The sequence below is a fragment of the Arachis duranensis genome, chromosome 6 (assembly GCF_000817695.3).
Source record: "Arachis duranensis cultivar V14167 chromosome 6, aradu.V14167.gnm2.J7QH, whole genome shotgun sequence".
Taxonomy (NCBI): Eukaryota; Viridiplantae; Streptophyta; class Magnoliopsida; order Fabales; family Fabaceae; genus Arachis; species Arachis duranensis.
Genome location: NC_029777.3, coordinates 8,705,150 through 8,718,406, shown reverse-complemented (window position 1 = coordinate 8,718,406; position 13,257 = coordinate 8,705,150). Strand labels below are relative to the sequence as shown.

At 41.4% G+C, this 13,257-nt stretch overlaps 2 protein-coding genes across 2 annotated transcripts; both read right to left on the bottom strand.

Annotated features, from left to right (window-relative positions):
• Positions 1-228: 228 nt before the first annotated feature.
• LOC107492531 (RNA-binding protein BRN1) lies at positions 229-4,757 on the bottom strand. The gene is made up of 9 exons (XM_016113575.3): positions 4,384-4,757; positions 4,099-4,181; positions 2,899-2,950; positions 2,667-2,792; positions 2,485-2,564; positions 1,282-1,461; positions 868-1,204; positions 597-740; positions 229-514 (listed from the first exon to the last, which is right to left on the bottom strand). Exons 1-9 carry the CDS (start codon positions 4,550-4,552, stop codon positions 387-389), a joined length of 1,299 nt encoding a protein of 432 aa, XP_015969061.1. The 5' UTR covers positions 4,553-4,757; the 3' UTR covers positions 229-386.
• A 6,000-nt stretch (positions 4,758-10,757) lies between these two features.
• Positions 10,758-12,431, bottom strand: LOC107492414 (uncharacterized). The gene has a single exon (XM_016113437.1). The coding sequence runs from the start codon at positions 12,429-12,431 to the stop codon at positions 10,758-10,760; it is 1,674 nt and encodes a 557-aa protein (XP_015968923.1).
• Between the last annotated feature and the right edge of the window lie 826 nt (positions 12,432-13,257).

Here is a 13,257-nt window from a genome sequence, read left to right as displayed (position 1 = left end):
AAAGGGCCATTTTTTAGGTGCCACATAATTTCCATGGTGCTGCTGACAATTGGCCAAAAGGCTATACAATAGATAGCGGCTGGTGCAAACAATATTCGCCTCACTACCTGAACCTGTGAGAAACAAGAAAAGTAAACGAAAACAGGAAAAAAAGAAAACGTTGTTGTTGCCGCAGGACGCAGAGAGCCAAAGGAAAAGAGTCCTCTTATCCTGGATGAAACTACAGAAGACAATACAATCAATAGCCATTCTTGGGGGGAAAAATCAATAAATTAATAATCAATGTCTAAATGAAATTTCATGTTACAGAAATTACAAATTGTATAAACATCAGATGGATCATGAATTACAACGTGAATTATACAAAATTCCATTGTTAAGCTTCATCAGTAAGGCTTACTCTGCTTGTTATCCCTCTTAAGCTGGACCTTTAATTTCTTACCTCCTAATTGGCACCCATTCATCATACTAATGGCTGATTGAGCAGCTTCAGGGGAATCATAACTAACAAACCCTGCAGGAAATGGAGCTCATCAGGCACAAGCTCCATAGGAAACTACCTATCAAATTCATCAGTAAATGGGGCAAGGGCTTACCAAAACATTTGCTAACACCGGTTGCTTTATCAACAAAAACTTTAGCACTCAAAACTCTACCAAATGGTTGAAAAGCAGTGGCAAGCTCTTGATCTCCAAATTCTTGAGGTATGTGATAAATAAACAGGTTGGCACCAGGTGGTCCTAATACATAAATTAAAACGATACCAAAATAGTCACCACCTAAACTCTCTTTATAATGAAAGAGATGTAAGAAACCAGCAACATAAATATGCATGTACCAACATTTATAACATATATCTATAACAACCTTCAACTTGACCCCCAGAACTCTTGCTAGCACTTGAAGATGATGTACCAGAGTTGCCATTACCACCTGCAGGTGAAATAGAACCAGGAGAACTACTCATAGGCCTTGGACTAATCATGCCTCCTGCGTATGCGATTGGATGTTGTAGGCCTGGAACAGCAGGATAAGAGCCAACATAACTTGCAGGAGGCACATGATAATTTCTTGGGTTCATATTGGGGCCAAGTTCGGGCCGTAGTGCATTTGCTTGATTCATGTGCGGCATCATGTTATGGTAACCAGGTTGATTCTGCATCGGTGGCATCCGGTATGGCATGATCCCATAACCTCCAGGAGCCTAAGAAGAAACAGAATTATCATCAAATATATCAAAATGCTATTAAATATTAGTTTACGGTATAAAGAAGTATTAACCTGGTAACCGTATCCATTATACGGAGGAACATAACCCATTGGCAAGGCTCCAAACAATGATGGGTGCTGAGAATCAGCATGTGGCGCATTGGAAGCTTGGGACTGTGCTCTCTGAGCTCGTCGGGCTTGTCTTTCCTTTTCAGTATCAGCCCATTTGACTACCAAAGGAACACTCGAACCCTGTAGAAAGCAAAACAAATCAGGTCGTGGATGTCCAAACTAGTGTAGTTCTCAAATTTGCAATATCACCAACAGTTTTTATCATGAGTTGACAACATATCAGCCAAACAAAAGTTGAGGTATGCAAACATATCAATATAGTTTAGTATTTGATGAGTCATACTCATCCCACTGGTAGATTAGCTGCCAAAAGAAAATGTAATATTTTGGTGAATGCCAATCTAATTGGACAATTGGTTATGAATGTATGACATGGAATAGTAAGGCACCATTTTTAATCTGCTTTCATTTATTGTTATTATATAATAATTATGATGACTAATACTGTGCATAAGCAACAATCCCAAGCACGAACTGTTCAACTTTCTTTTGGCACAACATAAGATAAGCCTCACAGGCCAGAGACAGAATTTCCGTTTGAAAGCATGGATCCAATTTGATCCTGTCAAAACTGATAGATTCTGAGCCTGTAACATTATCTTATGCCATCCAGTGTAGGAATTAGGATTTTAGGAAACAAAAAGCTAATCTTAGATTTCTAAAGCATCACATAAATAGGAAGTCAGAATAACAAGTATTTGTGCATCTACATTGAATCCAAGGCACATGGTTAAATGTTCATGTCTCTCACCACCTGGATTTTGTGGCTGAATGCCGCTTGAAGATCCAAAATACTGCAAACACCATTTACAACTAAAATTGTAATTGAGTTTAAAAGCATTCACTTTTCATTCTACCACAGACTAGGAACCAAAAACATTTTATACAATTTAAAACAGTCCATATGTGCTTGAATGACTAATCATGCCATCTAAATCGGTCTGGGTTTCAGTCTGCATCAGAAAAAATATCACATCACAACTGAATTGGCAAATAGTATCAATAAGCTAACCACATGTTATTTGTATCCTTCCTCCATCAATAACATACGAAAAAAAATTGATTATATCACACATCCAGATTCATTACTAGCAGATTTAAATTAGTGGGATAAAATGACGTGCAATTTTAATAACCACCAACCTCCATTTTATGCTTTCCATTGATTGCCTCTAAAGCAGCAAGGGCTTGTTCTTTGGTTTCATACTTCAAAAATGCACAACCTACCACGAAAGAGAACTATGAATAATGTTTTGCGTTTAAAAAATCCAAAGCCCTACTAAAAGAACAAAGGATGCAGTAAGCTGTAAAAAAAAAAAAAGTACCTTTACTTGTTTGCTGAGAACCTCTTAAAATTTGTAAATCTTTTATAGTTCCGAACTTGGAGAAAAGTGCAGAGACTTCAACTTCAGAAACATTCTTTGGAAGCATTCCGATGAAGAGTTTGTGTTCTGGAATCATGGGGGGAATTTGTCAATACAACAAAGTAACCCTGCTACATGAATGAAAATCAACCGGAACCGCAGATATATTTAACTAAATTAAACATTTGCACACCTAATCTTTCCAACTCGCCATCAGCATACTTTACTTGCAATGGACTAGAAGCCTGGATTGGATACAGAAAACAAATGATGCTTTCCAATTAAAATGAGAAAAAAAATATCAAATTGTACAGCTATTAAAACAATAATATTCATACAATAATCACTTCAGTGCTCTGTGAAAAGCTCTGGATTATCAAGAAATCCAAATTTTCAACAAACCACAGATTCATTGGTTATCCAAAGTCCCAACTGTATGGTGTGTTTGATTACAGGGCAAAACTAATGATATGTCTGGTTGAAGGTTTATGGGGAATAAATTTTCATAAATGAGCTCTATGCACAAATTTCATGAATGATCTCCCATGAAAATTGAAATTATAGCCACAGAAACAATTAGATATATCAGAATTATAAAAAATTAAAGAATAAAATCTATACTATACTTGTCCTTTAACTTACATTTCTGCTAAATTTCTTAATGCTAATAAAGGTTCAGGGCTAATAATTAAATTTTAAAGAGATATCAGAGATTAAGATTTGGAATTAACTAAAAATCACATCATATTATATATCTTAAAATATATTATCCCAAACCCGTGATGCCTAAGAAGCTGGGCATCTAACAGAATTTTTAAGCATGGTCGTACTTATAATATGCTATTAGCCACAAACTCCGTCTTAGAGGAAATGATAGCAAGAAAATTCTGTCCAGCTTGAACAAGAAATAGAAACCCATTATACATAATATTTCCCACCCAGCATATTTGGTGCTAATATCATGAAGCTGCTCGCGCATTCATGCATATTAAAATTACTAAGTTCATTAGACACTCCCAATGACCAACATTAATAGTTTAAGATAAAGACCGAACAAAACACAACACAGTATGGAACACGACGTAGTGGGACAAAAGACACACTCGAAGAGAGTTGCGTCCGTTACCTAAATATGGTAAACACCATCACATAAATTCCTAAAATTAGACACATGTTCTTGCCCAATTAAGACCCTCATCATCATTACTACTAGGTAGTCGTCAGCATCCCCAAACTATATATTAGCCCCCATTTATAGCGTTATATGCCTATCATATCATTCAATCAAGACGGATCACCTTTAATGGTATCATGTACAGTAGAAAACAATAAATCAACCACAAAAAAAAAATACAGCGCAGTGCATAGTGTAGCATTAAAAAATTTGACCAACCCCTGGCAGCGTTTTCTTATTGTGACACGCATTGACGGCCTTATCAGCCTCTTCCCTCGACGGACAAATCACGAAGCAACAACCTGTGGCGGAAAAAAAAAGGTAAAAAAAAGCCGCGAAATTAGGGTTGGAAGTTACTGCAACGTGACTGAAAACGAATCTGAGGAATCTTGGAAACGAAGTGAAGAGAGAAAGCGGGGAATGCGAGATTCGGAATCGGAGGGAGGGAAGGAGCGTAGGAAGCGCGTAAGAGAGAGAAAGAGAAATGAGAAGTTAGGCACTGACCTCGAGAGGAGCGCGTGGCTTTGTCCTTGATGATGTTGACCTCGTCGACCAACGCGAACTCCTTGAACATTGCCAGCAGTTCCGATTCCGTCATGTGCTTCGGAACTTGACCTACGAACAGCTTCACACTCTCCTCGCTAGATTTGCTCTCTTCCTTCGCTTCCGCCATTAATGCCTCAGATTAAGCGCTCTCTCTCTCTCTCTCTAAAATCTCGCGCTGTTTCTTCTTCTGTTATGTCTGCGTGTTCTTCTCTCTCCTTCTTCTTCTTGTTGTTCTTCTTCTTCTGCTGCTTCTGCTTCTGTTTCTGTGAGATTTGGATTTGGAGTCGTCGGAGTGGGAAATTGGGGATGGCGAAAACTTTTGGATCTTCAATTCAATGCCTAAATATAAAATTTGGCAGATAATTTTTTAATTATTAAAGTGTTAGAAATAGGGAAGGGTTTTGGGGTTTAATTACGAGAGGGCCACTGGGGTACAGCTGGTAGTGGCGCCCTCCGTGTGCTGGCTGGATTTGCACTTTCGTCTTCTCACTCACTGCGCTAACTACTCATTAGCCAGTTTGGCAGTTATGTTTTCTTTTTCTTTTAATAATTCTCTAATTTTTTTTTAAAGAATAATTTCTATTTCTACTAATCATTGGGATGGATAATCAATTAATCATACAGCATAATTGGATTGGATATTTTATTATTTTCTGAATCTTTATTGGCTGCTACAATATTAACTTTTTTTTAATTCTTGGTGTTTAAAAACTAATTAATAGTCCTATGACCTATCATCAATGACAATGAATATTTGACACTATATTAACATTTATTATCAAAGTATATGAAATCTTAAGATCAAAGTTTATACGTTACCACCAATATATCAAAAGAAAACCATTAAAATAAAATAAGATAGTAAGGGTAAATTAACTAGAACGTTGACAAAATTCATAGAAATAGTTGGATAATACGAACTGATGGTTTAGGCTTTTTTTTAAAAAAAAAAAAAGAAAAGAAATTAGTGGGGAGATTGGTTAGCGAGGAATTTATAATGTAACGCTGACTCTTTAAATGTTATGATGGTATCCCTAAGAAGCTACTTTTTACTACTTGTTGTAATTTGTTGCGGTTTAAAAAAAATAAGGTGACATTTGAATATGAGATTGAAAGTCATGATAATTTGTTTCAAAAATTTGTTGTTAGTTTGTAACTTCGAGATCCTGTGATATGACTTTGTATCAACTCAATATAACCTAATTCAGGATAGGAGAGAGAGCTCATAAAAATAATTACGTTTAATTTTTTTTATCATATGATTTTTTAAAGAAAAATAATAAAAAAAATTATTATAAATTTTTTTCTTTTCTATAAACACTTAAATAATTTTTTAAAAAATTATAAATTAATCTTAAAATTTACACTAAAAATTAATACTATAACTTTTTATAAATTAAAAGTGTAAAAAAAAAAGTTACTTACAAATTTATCTAAATTTATCTAAATTACTTACGGGAGTAGCACCTTTGTGCTAATTCTCGAGGTATTACTGATCTTAGATTTCTGTCATTTTTTCTTTTCACTCTAAGACTTAGTTTAGACGGAAGAAAATAATAGTAGAGAAGTACATGAAAAATAGGGTAAAAAACCCAAATGAGCCAAGGGGAGCTCACTTTAACCGAAATCAGCCAAATCAAAGCTTGATACTTCAATCCACCAGAACTCATTTTTATATAATTCGAATCAATAGGATTCGAATTAGATTTCCACGTAATTCGAGTTGAATCAATTCGAATTACTTTGAAGAACTGTTCCAAGGTAATTCGAATCAATAAGAATCGAATTATCATGCAAAAATCCTTAATAATTCGAAACGACTAGGTTCGAATTATAATAGTGTAGTTCGAAATAAATCAATTCGAATTAGCTTGAGAAGGATACATGAGTGGGGTTCGAATCATATTGATTCGAATTAGTTGGGCTTGGTGAACATAAGTAATTCGAATCTACTTGATTCGAATTACAAGGGTTTCGGCTATATAAGGAGTTCGAACCAAGTTCATTCGAATCACTTTGTCATTCTCATACCCCACCAAATCCCAGAGAAAACGACCAATATTCGGGTCGAGTAAGACAAGAGAGGCATATTCAGGGGATGGGGGACGATCCGGGGAGGCTTTATCGTTTGGATGGAGTTGCTCATATCGCCGGGGTGATCAACGACGAGATTAGTGGTTTATGATGTTGCGCTGTTGATAGTGTTTTTTGTTAGTGGTTTATGGTAGTGATTGATGAAAGCAGTTTATGATAGTGGTATTTGATAATGGTTTTTTGTAATGGTTTATGTTACATTTAGTGGTTTAGGATAGTGGTTTAGGATAGTGGTGTAGGCAAGTGGTTTTTGTTAATGGTTTTTTATAGCGGTTTATGTTAGTGTTAGCGGTTTAAGGTAGTGGTTTAGGCCAGTGGTTTTTGTTAGTGGTTTTTTTTATTGTTTTTTGTTAGCGGTTTTTGTTAATGGTTTTTGGATAGTGGTTTTAGTGACAGTTAGCGGTTTAAGGTTGTGGTTTATGATAGAGGTGTATGCTAGCGGTTTTCGTTAATGGTTTTACTTGTTAGTGATTGTTGTATTTGTTAATGGTTTTTGCACGTGGTTCATGTTAGCGGTTTATGTATACAATGTTGGTTGCTTGTTTCATATATGTTGTGTTGCACGATTTATTTTTTGGTTCTTTACGAAATAAATTGTATATGTTAGTGGTTTGTGGATCTGTTCTAATTATGCGGTTTATCTACTGGCCAGCCTCGTCGTTGCATATCCAGCGTTAGGCGGCAGCAGGGGATGCGTCTTGATGAGAGGTACGTTCCGTACTTGCAGATGGCCGGATTGTACCATCTTGCGAGACTGAACGACAGATGGTTCCGACTAGACGAGCCCCTCGTCAGCGCATTCGTCGAGGGGTGGAGGCCTGAGACGCACACCTTCCACATGCCGTTTGGAGAGTGCACCATCACGCTTCAGGACGTTGCATACCAGCTGGGGTTGCCAGTGGACGGACATTACGTCAGTGGTTGCCTGACGGACTTCCACCTGTACATTGAGGGTGGGAGGCCAGCTTGGCAGTGGTTCCATGAGTTGCTTGGTGTTTTACCTCCCGAGAACCAGGTTCAGAAATTCGCAGTCAACTGCACCTGGTTCCAGGAGACATTTGGAGAGTGTCCCAACGGGGCTGATGAGGAGACAGTTAGGCGCTTTGCCCGTGCCTATATCATGATGTTATTGGGCACGCAGCTGTTTGCCAACAAGTCCGGCAATCGTATACACATCAGATGGCTACCCTATGTTGCTCGGCTTGAGGAGATGGGTGGCTACAGTTGGGGGTCAGCGGCACTAGCATGGTTGTACCGGTGCATGTGCCGAGTCGCCAACAGACATGTCGTGAAGTTAGCTGGGCCTTTACAGTTACTGCAGTCTTGGATCTTTTGGAGGTTTCCTTCATTTAGGCCTACTGGGTATGATGAGATTAGCTGGCCCCTTTCCTCGAGGTACCATTATTATTTTCTGTTATGTATCCTTATTGTATTTATTTTCGATTATGGAAGCAATTTCATGCATTGTAGAGTGAGTGATGAATGCAGTAGAATGTTTAACCTCTTTTGCAGATGGTCTGGTTACAATCCTGGGATTAGCAATAAGGGACCTCGGGTACAGATGGCTCACCTGAAGATCGACTTGTTACAGCCTGGGATGTAAGTACGCTGAAACCATATGTAGCTCCAGTCGTTGTTTCAGTTTATATTGTCTAACAGAAGTGTTAAATTGTTATTGATTGTTTTTTTCAGTTCATATGGATGCCGTATAGCGCACTCAACGTTATCCAGGTTGTCCATCCGGAGGTCTTGGAGCCGCGGCATACGATGTTATGGCGGTGTGTGACGTCCTTGATTTATTTTGCGGTGGTCGAGTGGCATCAGGTTGATAGAGTTTTACCGCAGTTTGGCGGCGTTCAGCCCCCCCGTGTCCCGCCCTAAACATCGACTTCTTGATGTCGAAGGACGGGAGAGGAGGTGACCGTTGGTTCCCGGCGCACTTAGCTGACTGGCATCTTCACTGGCAGGAGCGTGCGGAGCACATTTTACAGTTCGACATCGTGCCCGACCCCGGTCCCTCGCATGATTTCTTGACATGGTGGCATCAGCACGGAAAGAGGTTCCTGTCGCCAGAAATGTTATTGGGGGATCCAAAAGGTATTCCTATTCCGGATGAGGTGACGCAGAGGGGTGCAGGCCGAGTTCCAGATATGGCCCGAGTCGACGATGTTCCTGACAGACGTCGTACTGAGAGGAGAGCACGGGTCGGGACACGTCGTAGCCAGCGTGAGTGGAATTGGGTTTATCATGCTATGGATGATGTCGAGGATGCAGTTAGGGGTGGCGGGAGACGACGTGGTCGTGGAGGCAGGAGGAGGGGGGCTGCTGCTAGAGAGGGTGCCCATCAGGCTGGGGGGATGTAGCTGGAGGAGGTGATGCAGTGGGGGTTGATAGGCCCCATCAGGGGGGCATGATGGTGAGTGGTATGGATCTGGCATGGGAGATCCCACGAGTCACACTGACGTTGGGCTTAGGGGTGGACCACTTGGAGATTATTTCGTCGGTGTTCTCGGTGACGATCAGACCCTTCAGGAGAGTACTCAATGGGTGAGTCCGGGCTCCATGTTTCCAGACTTCCTTGCTAGTTATGGCATTGTCGCCAAGTTCGGTGGACCGCATTTCCTTGAGGATATCCAGACCATCATGCAGGAGGATGAGGCTGCACGAGGACGGGTTCACACGACAGCGACACAGGGACCTTTAGATGTAGATCTGAACGAGCCTGCCACGGTTCCTCCTGCTCATACTTTTGCCCTGGGTGGGACGCCAGCATCGGCCCAGACTCTGGGGTCACATTCAGTTGCCGGCCCGTCATCATCCAGACCCATGCATGTCCCGCCCAGGACCCCGGCACAGCCAGTTCCGGAGGACGACGACGACTCGATTGAGGATGAGGAGCCACTTATACGGAGAGGTTACAGGACACGGGTTCCACGCCGTTGTGGCACGGGTTCGCACCTCTTTAGATGATTTAGGGATAGTCCTGTATGTCGTGTTGTTATGTTTATATTATGTACCTTCTTTTTTGGTGATCAGTATTATATATGGTTTCCTTAATGTATTTATTCATCCAGCAGTTACTTTGATGTTATGTTATGTATTATCAGTCATCCAATCAGATGGTGTAGTTTGTTTAAGTAACTTAACTCCATAAATAGAAAGATATTCAAGATACATATGTGGTACGAATTACAACTTTCATCACTTATAAAATACAACTTACTTCCACGTAGAACAATGGTTGCTAACTGAAATAAAATACATGTGCTGATACTAAAAGAAATGAAAACACACAAACCAACGCTCCACTTAATTCCCAGCTGTCCCGGTGGGTCGTCCGGCTTGCGGACAACTCCGACGAGTGTGTCCTGTCTGCCTGCAGAGGCCACATCTCTTTGGCCGGTTCGGATCTGCATCATCCATGTTGGTGCGAATGCGGGTGGACCTTGGACGACCCTCCTTCGCACGCCTCATGTTCGGATCCGGTATAACGGTAGGTCCGGCATAAGGTGGCCAGAAACCCTCCGGAATGGGAGGTGTAAATCCCATCTGATAGACACCGAAAACGGAACTAAGGCGATAGACCTGGTGGACGTAAGGCTGCCAAGTAAGACGTGAGTAAGCACAGCATGCCAGTGCGTGAGGACACGGGAAATGAAGTGCTTGGAAGTATCCACAATCACAAGTCTGAGACCCTAATGAGACCCTGTACGTACCAAGTGAGAATGAACCTGTCGGAGTCGTCTCTGCCACCGTGTACTCCAAGTTATCCCTGTCATAAACAGTCACCGGGTAGCACCTGGCTGTCTTCAGGTTCGCCTCGATACACTTTACTAGGTATTGACTGAATTGTTGTCCGGTACCCATCTGAGCCTCGGCCTCCCTCCCCTTACGGAGAAATAGCTCAGCTAGCCTTCCGTATGTGGCCTTCACCAGCGAGCAAACAGGGAGGTTCCTTACCCCCTTCAGGATTGAATTGACGCACTCAGAAATATTGGTCGTCATGTGACCGAATCTCCGACCCTCATCACAGTACTGTGTCCACAACGAATACTCAATTCGGTTCGCCCAGTCACACATTGCCGGATTCTCAGAGTGCAGAATGTCAAACCAGTAGTCGAACTCCACTTCGGTCTTCGCATATGCGGCGTTAACAAGAAGCCTCCGGGCATATTTTTCCTTGAAGGTTAGGGCAAAATTCGCTGCAACGTGTCGAATGCAGAACGCCCGGTACGCAGTCAGAGGTAGCCATCCCCCATCGGGAGCCTCGAGCGCTGCCTTGATGCCGTTATGCCTATCTGAGGTGTCACGTGCTCACGGAGGTGGGAGAGAAAGAAAGACCATGACTCAGCATTCTCACCCTCAACTAATGCAAATGCCACGGGGAGTATGTTGGAGTTTCCGTCCTGTGCAATCGCGACTAGCAACGTTCCCCCATACTTGCCATATAGATGGGTGCCGTCAATACTCACCAACGGTTTACAATGACGGAATGCCTCGATACAAGGGAGGAAAGTCCAGAACAGCCTATGAAAATAAGCCTGAGACTCGTCATGCTGTCCCCCAGCTCGAATAGGGCAAGTCCTGAGTATTGCTACAGTGCCAGGCATCGTCAGCTGAACTCCTAACACCCACCGAGGGAGCTCATTGTACGACTCATCCCAGTCCCCATAGATGACGGCAACGGCCTTCTGCTTCGCCATCCATACCCTCCTGTACGTAGGCCTGAACCCAAAGTATGCGGCCGTGGCATTTTGAAGCACCTTGATGTTGACTGCGGCATCTGCCCTAACCATCGGCATAATGAATGTCGCTATCACATGGTAGTCCAGACTCCTATGATCGCTGGAGATGGAGGTGGCAAGACAGGTATGCGGTCCGTTGTACCGCTTCACTTTCCAGATGCCCTTCCGCTGTCGGAGACTCAACCGAATCAACCATGTGCACCCATTCCCAAACTCAGAACACTTTCCCATATACCTGCGGTAGTCAGACTCAACGACCTTGTACTGGACCCCTCGGCGGATGCTGTAAGTCTTCACACTCAAGAGCGCCTCATCCTTATCCTGAAATTGTTGGCCAACCTGGAACCCCGTCATACCGGCAGACCCTTCCATATCTCTAGCGCCAAATCCAGAGGCCTGCAAAGGATTTTCATCATGCCTCATGGCATCCAGGTCCAACGATGAAAAATGGGGTGTGTACTGCTGTGTGCCAGAACTAGATCCACCTGTAGCCCTTCTCGGATCAGTAGTTCCAAGATCATCGCCGTTGTCATCAGCGATCATATCCGGCTCGACATCATCGTCATCTGGATCATCAAAGAAACCCTCACCAACACCAGCCGGTGTGGGACACTGCACTTCGGTGGGAAGATGTTTCCCATATCGAACCTCGTCTCCAACATTGCCGCTCAGATCAACGGCAAACGATGGGGAGGCAACAGGCTGCATCGGTGGCTCATACACAGGAACGGAGGATGAAGCAACCGCAGGTCTCGAGCTCGAGCCGACAACCGTGGCTATAGTATTGGCATTCCGGTTCGAACCACCCGAGCTAGATACCATATCAACCAACTTTGCCAACAACTCTGGTGTCCTTACCTCGGGAAACTGCCTGCGACAAAGAAACATAACTTGTAAGTCCTCATCACTCCCGATCGTGAAACAATCGTACTTCACGGTATCATGGAGCACCGTGATTGGGATGCGATAGAAAAACTTCTTAACCCGTTTAACTCCTTCCAGACCAAGCTTCTCCAACACAGAGCTAACGAGAGCATCGTAGGTGGTTGTTGGCCTCACGATAATACATAGGAGATCCTTATCAGTGAACTTCACGCCAGACCGAGTTTTCCTCTTAATCGACCCTCTGTGATGTACCAGCACTAGAAAACTATCCTCACTAGTCATCTCACCTCTTTGTTGAGAGCAACGTTAGTTCACAGCATATATATAGAGCTCCGGTTCATTGTAATTCGAATCAACTACATTCGCACTATATATACATAATTCAAATCAAATGAATTCGAATTACATCTCCTTACTAATTCGAAGCAATACGTTTCGAATTATGTGGACATTCAACCTATCTTAGTAATTCGAATTAATATAATTCGAATTACTCTAACCTAATTCGAAACAAGTTGTTTCGAACTATTTGGTAGTCATCCATGGTTGTAATTCGAATTAATATAACTCGAACTACATTGGAGTTTAATTCGAAACGAGTCAATTTGAATTATATAATAATTTGCTGCTGGTTGAAAGGTGTCTAGGAATTCAGTTTGGCTGATTTCCGTAAATTTTCCACTCCCATAGCTTAATCACGTTTTTTACCCTTTTTTTAAGTATTAAATTATAAATTTTAAATGCTAAATTTTAACTCTTACTAGTTTAAAAATAAAATATTAATTAAAAATATTAATTAATATTGATAAAAATTAGTAATGTTTTAATATTTTTATTTTAATCAATATTATAATAGGAAGGAAAAAGAAAGTGCGACCAAATTTGAATTTAACTATTTAAGGTATCAGAAATTCACAGTTATCCTTAAGCAGCTGAACTTGAATTAATTTTCTTCTTTAAAAATTGGAAAAAAAACGCGGCAGTAGCTATTCCTAAGGTGCCTAACTCATCCTTACTGAACAAATACAAATGTTTATTTTCACTTTCATGGTTAGAAACTTAGAATATAGAAAACAACTGCTCGTGAAAATCGATCACCGTGGTTGGC

Excerpts from the sequence above, each read along its gene's own strand:
- LOC107492414 (XM_016113437.1), bottom strand. The coding sequence starts at position 12,431 with ATGACTAGTGAGGATAGTTTTCTAGTGCTGGTACATCACAGAGGGTCG.
- LOC107492531 (XM_016113575.3), bottom strand. The coding sequence starts at position 4,552 with ATGGCGGAAGCGAAGGAAGAGAGCAAATCTAGCGAGGAGAGTGTGAAG. Across the intron at positions 2,793-2,898 it reads TGGCGAGTTGGAAAGATTAG|AACACAAACTCTTCATCGGA; the intron begins GTGTGCAAATGT and ends CCATGATTCCAG. Across the intron at positions 2,565-2,666 it reads TTCTCAGCAAACAAGTAAAG|GTTGTGCATTTTTGAAGTAT; the intron begins GTACTTTTTTTT and ends CTTTCGTGGTAG.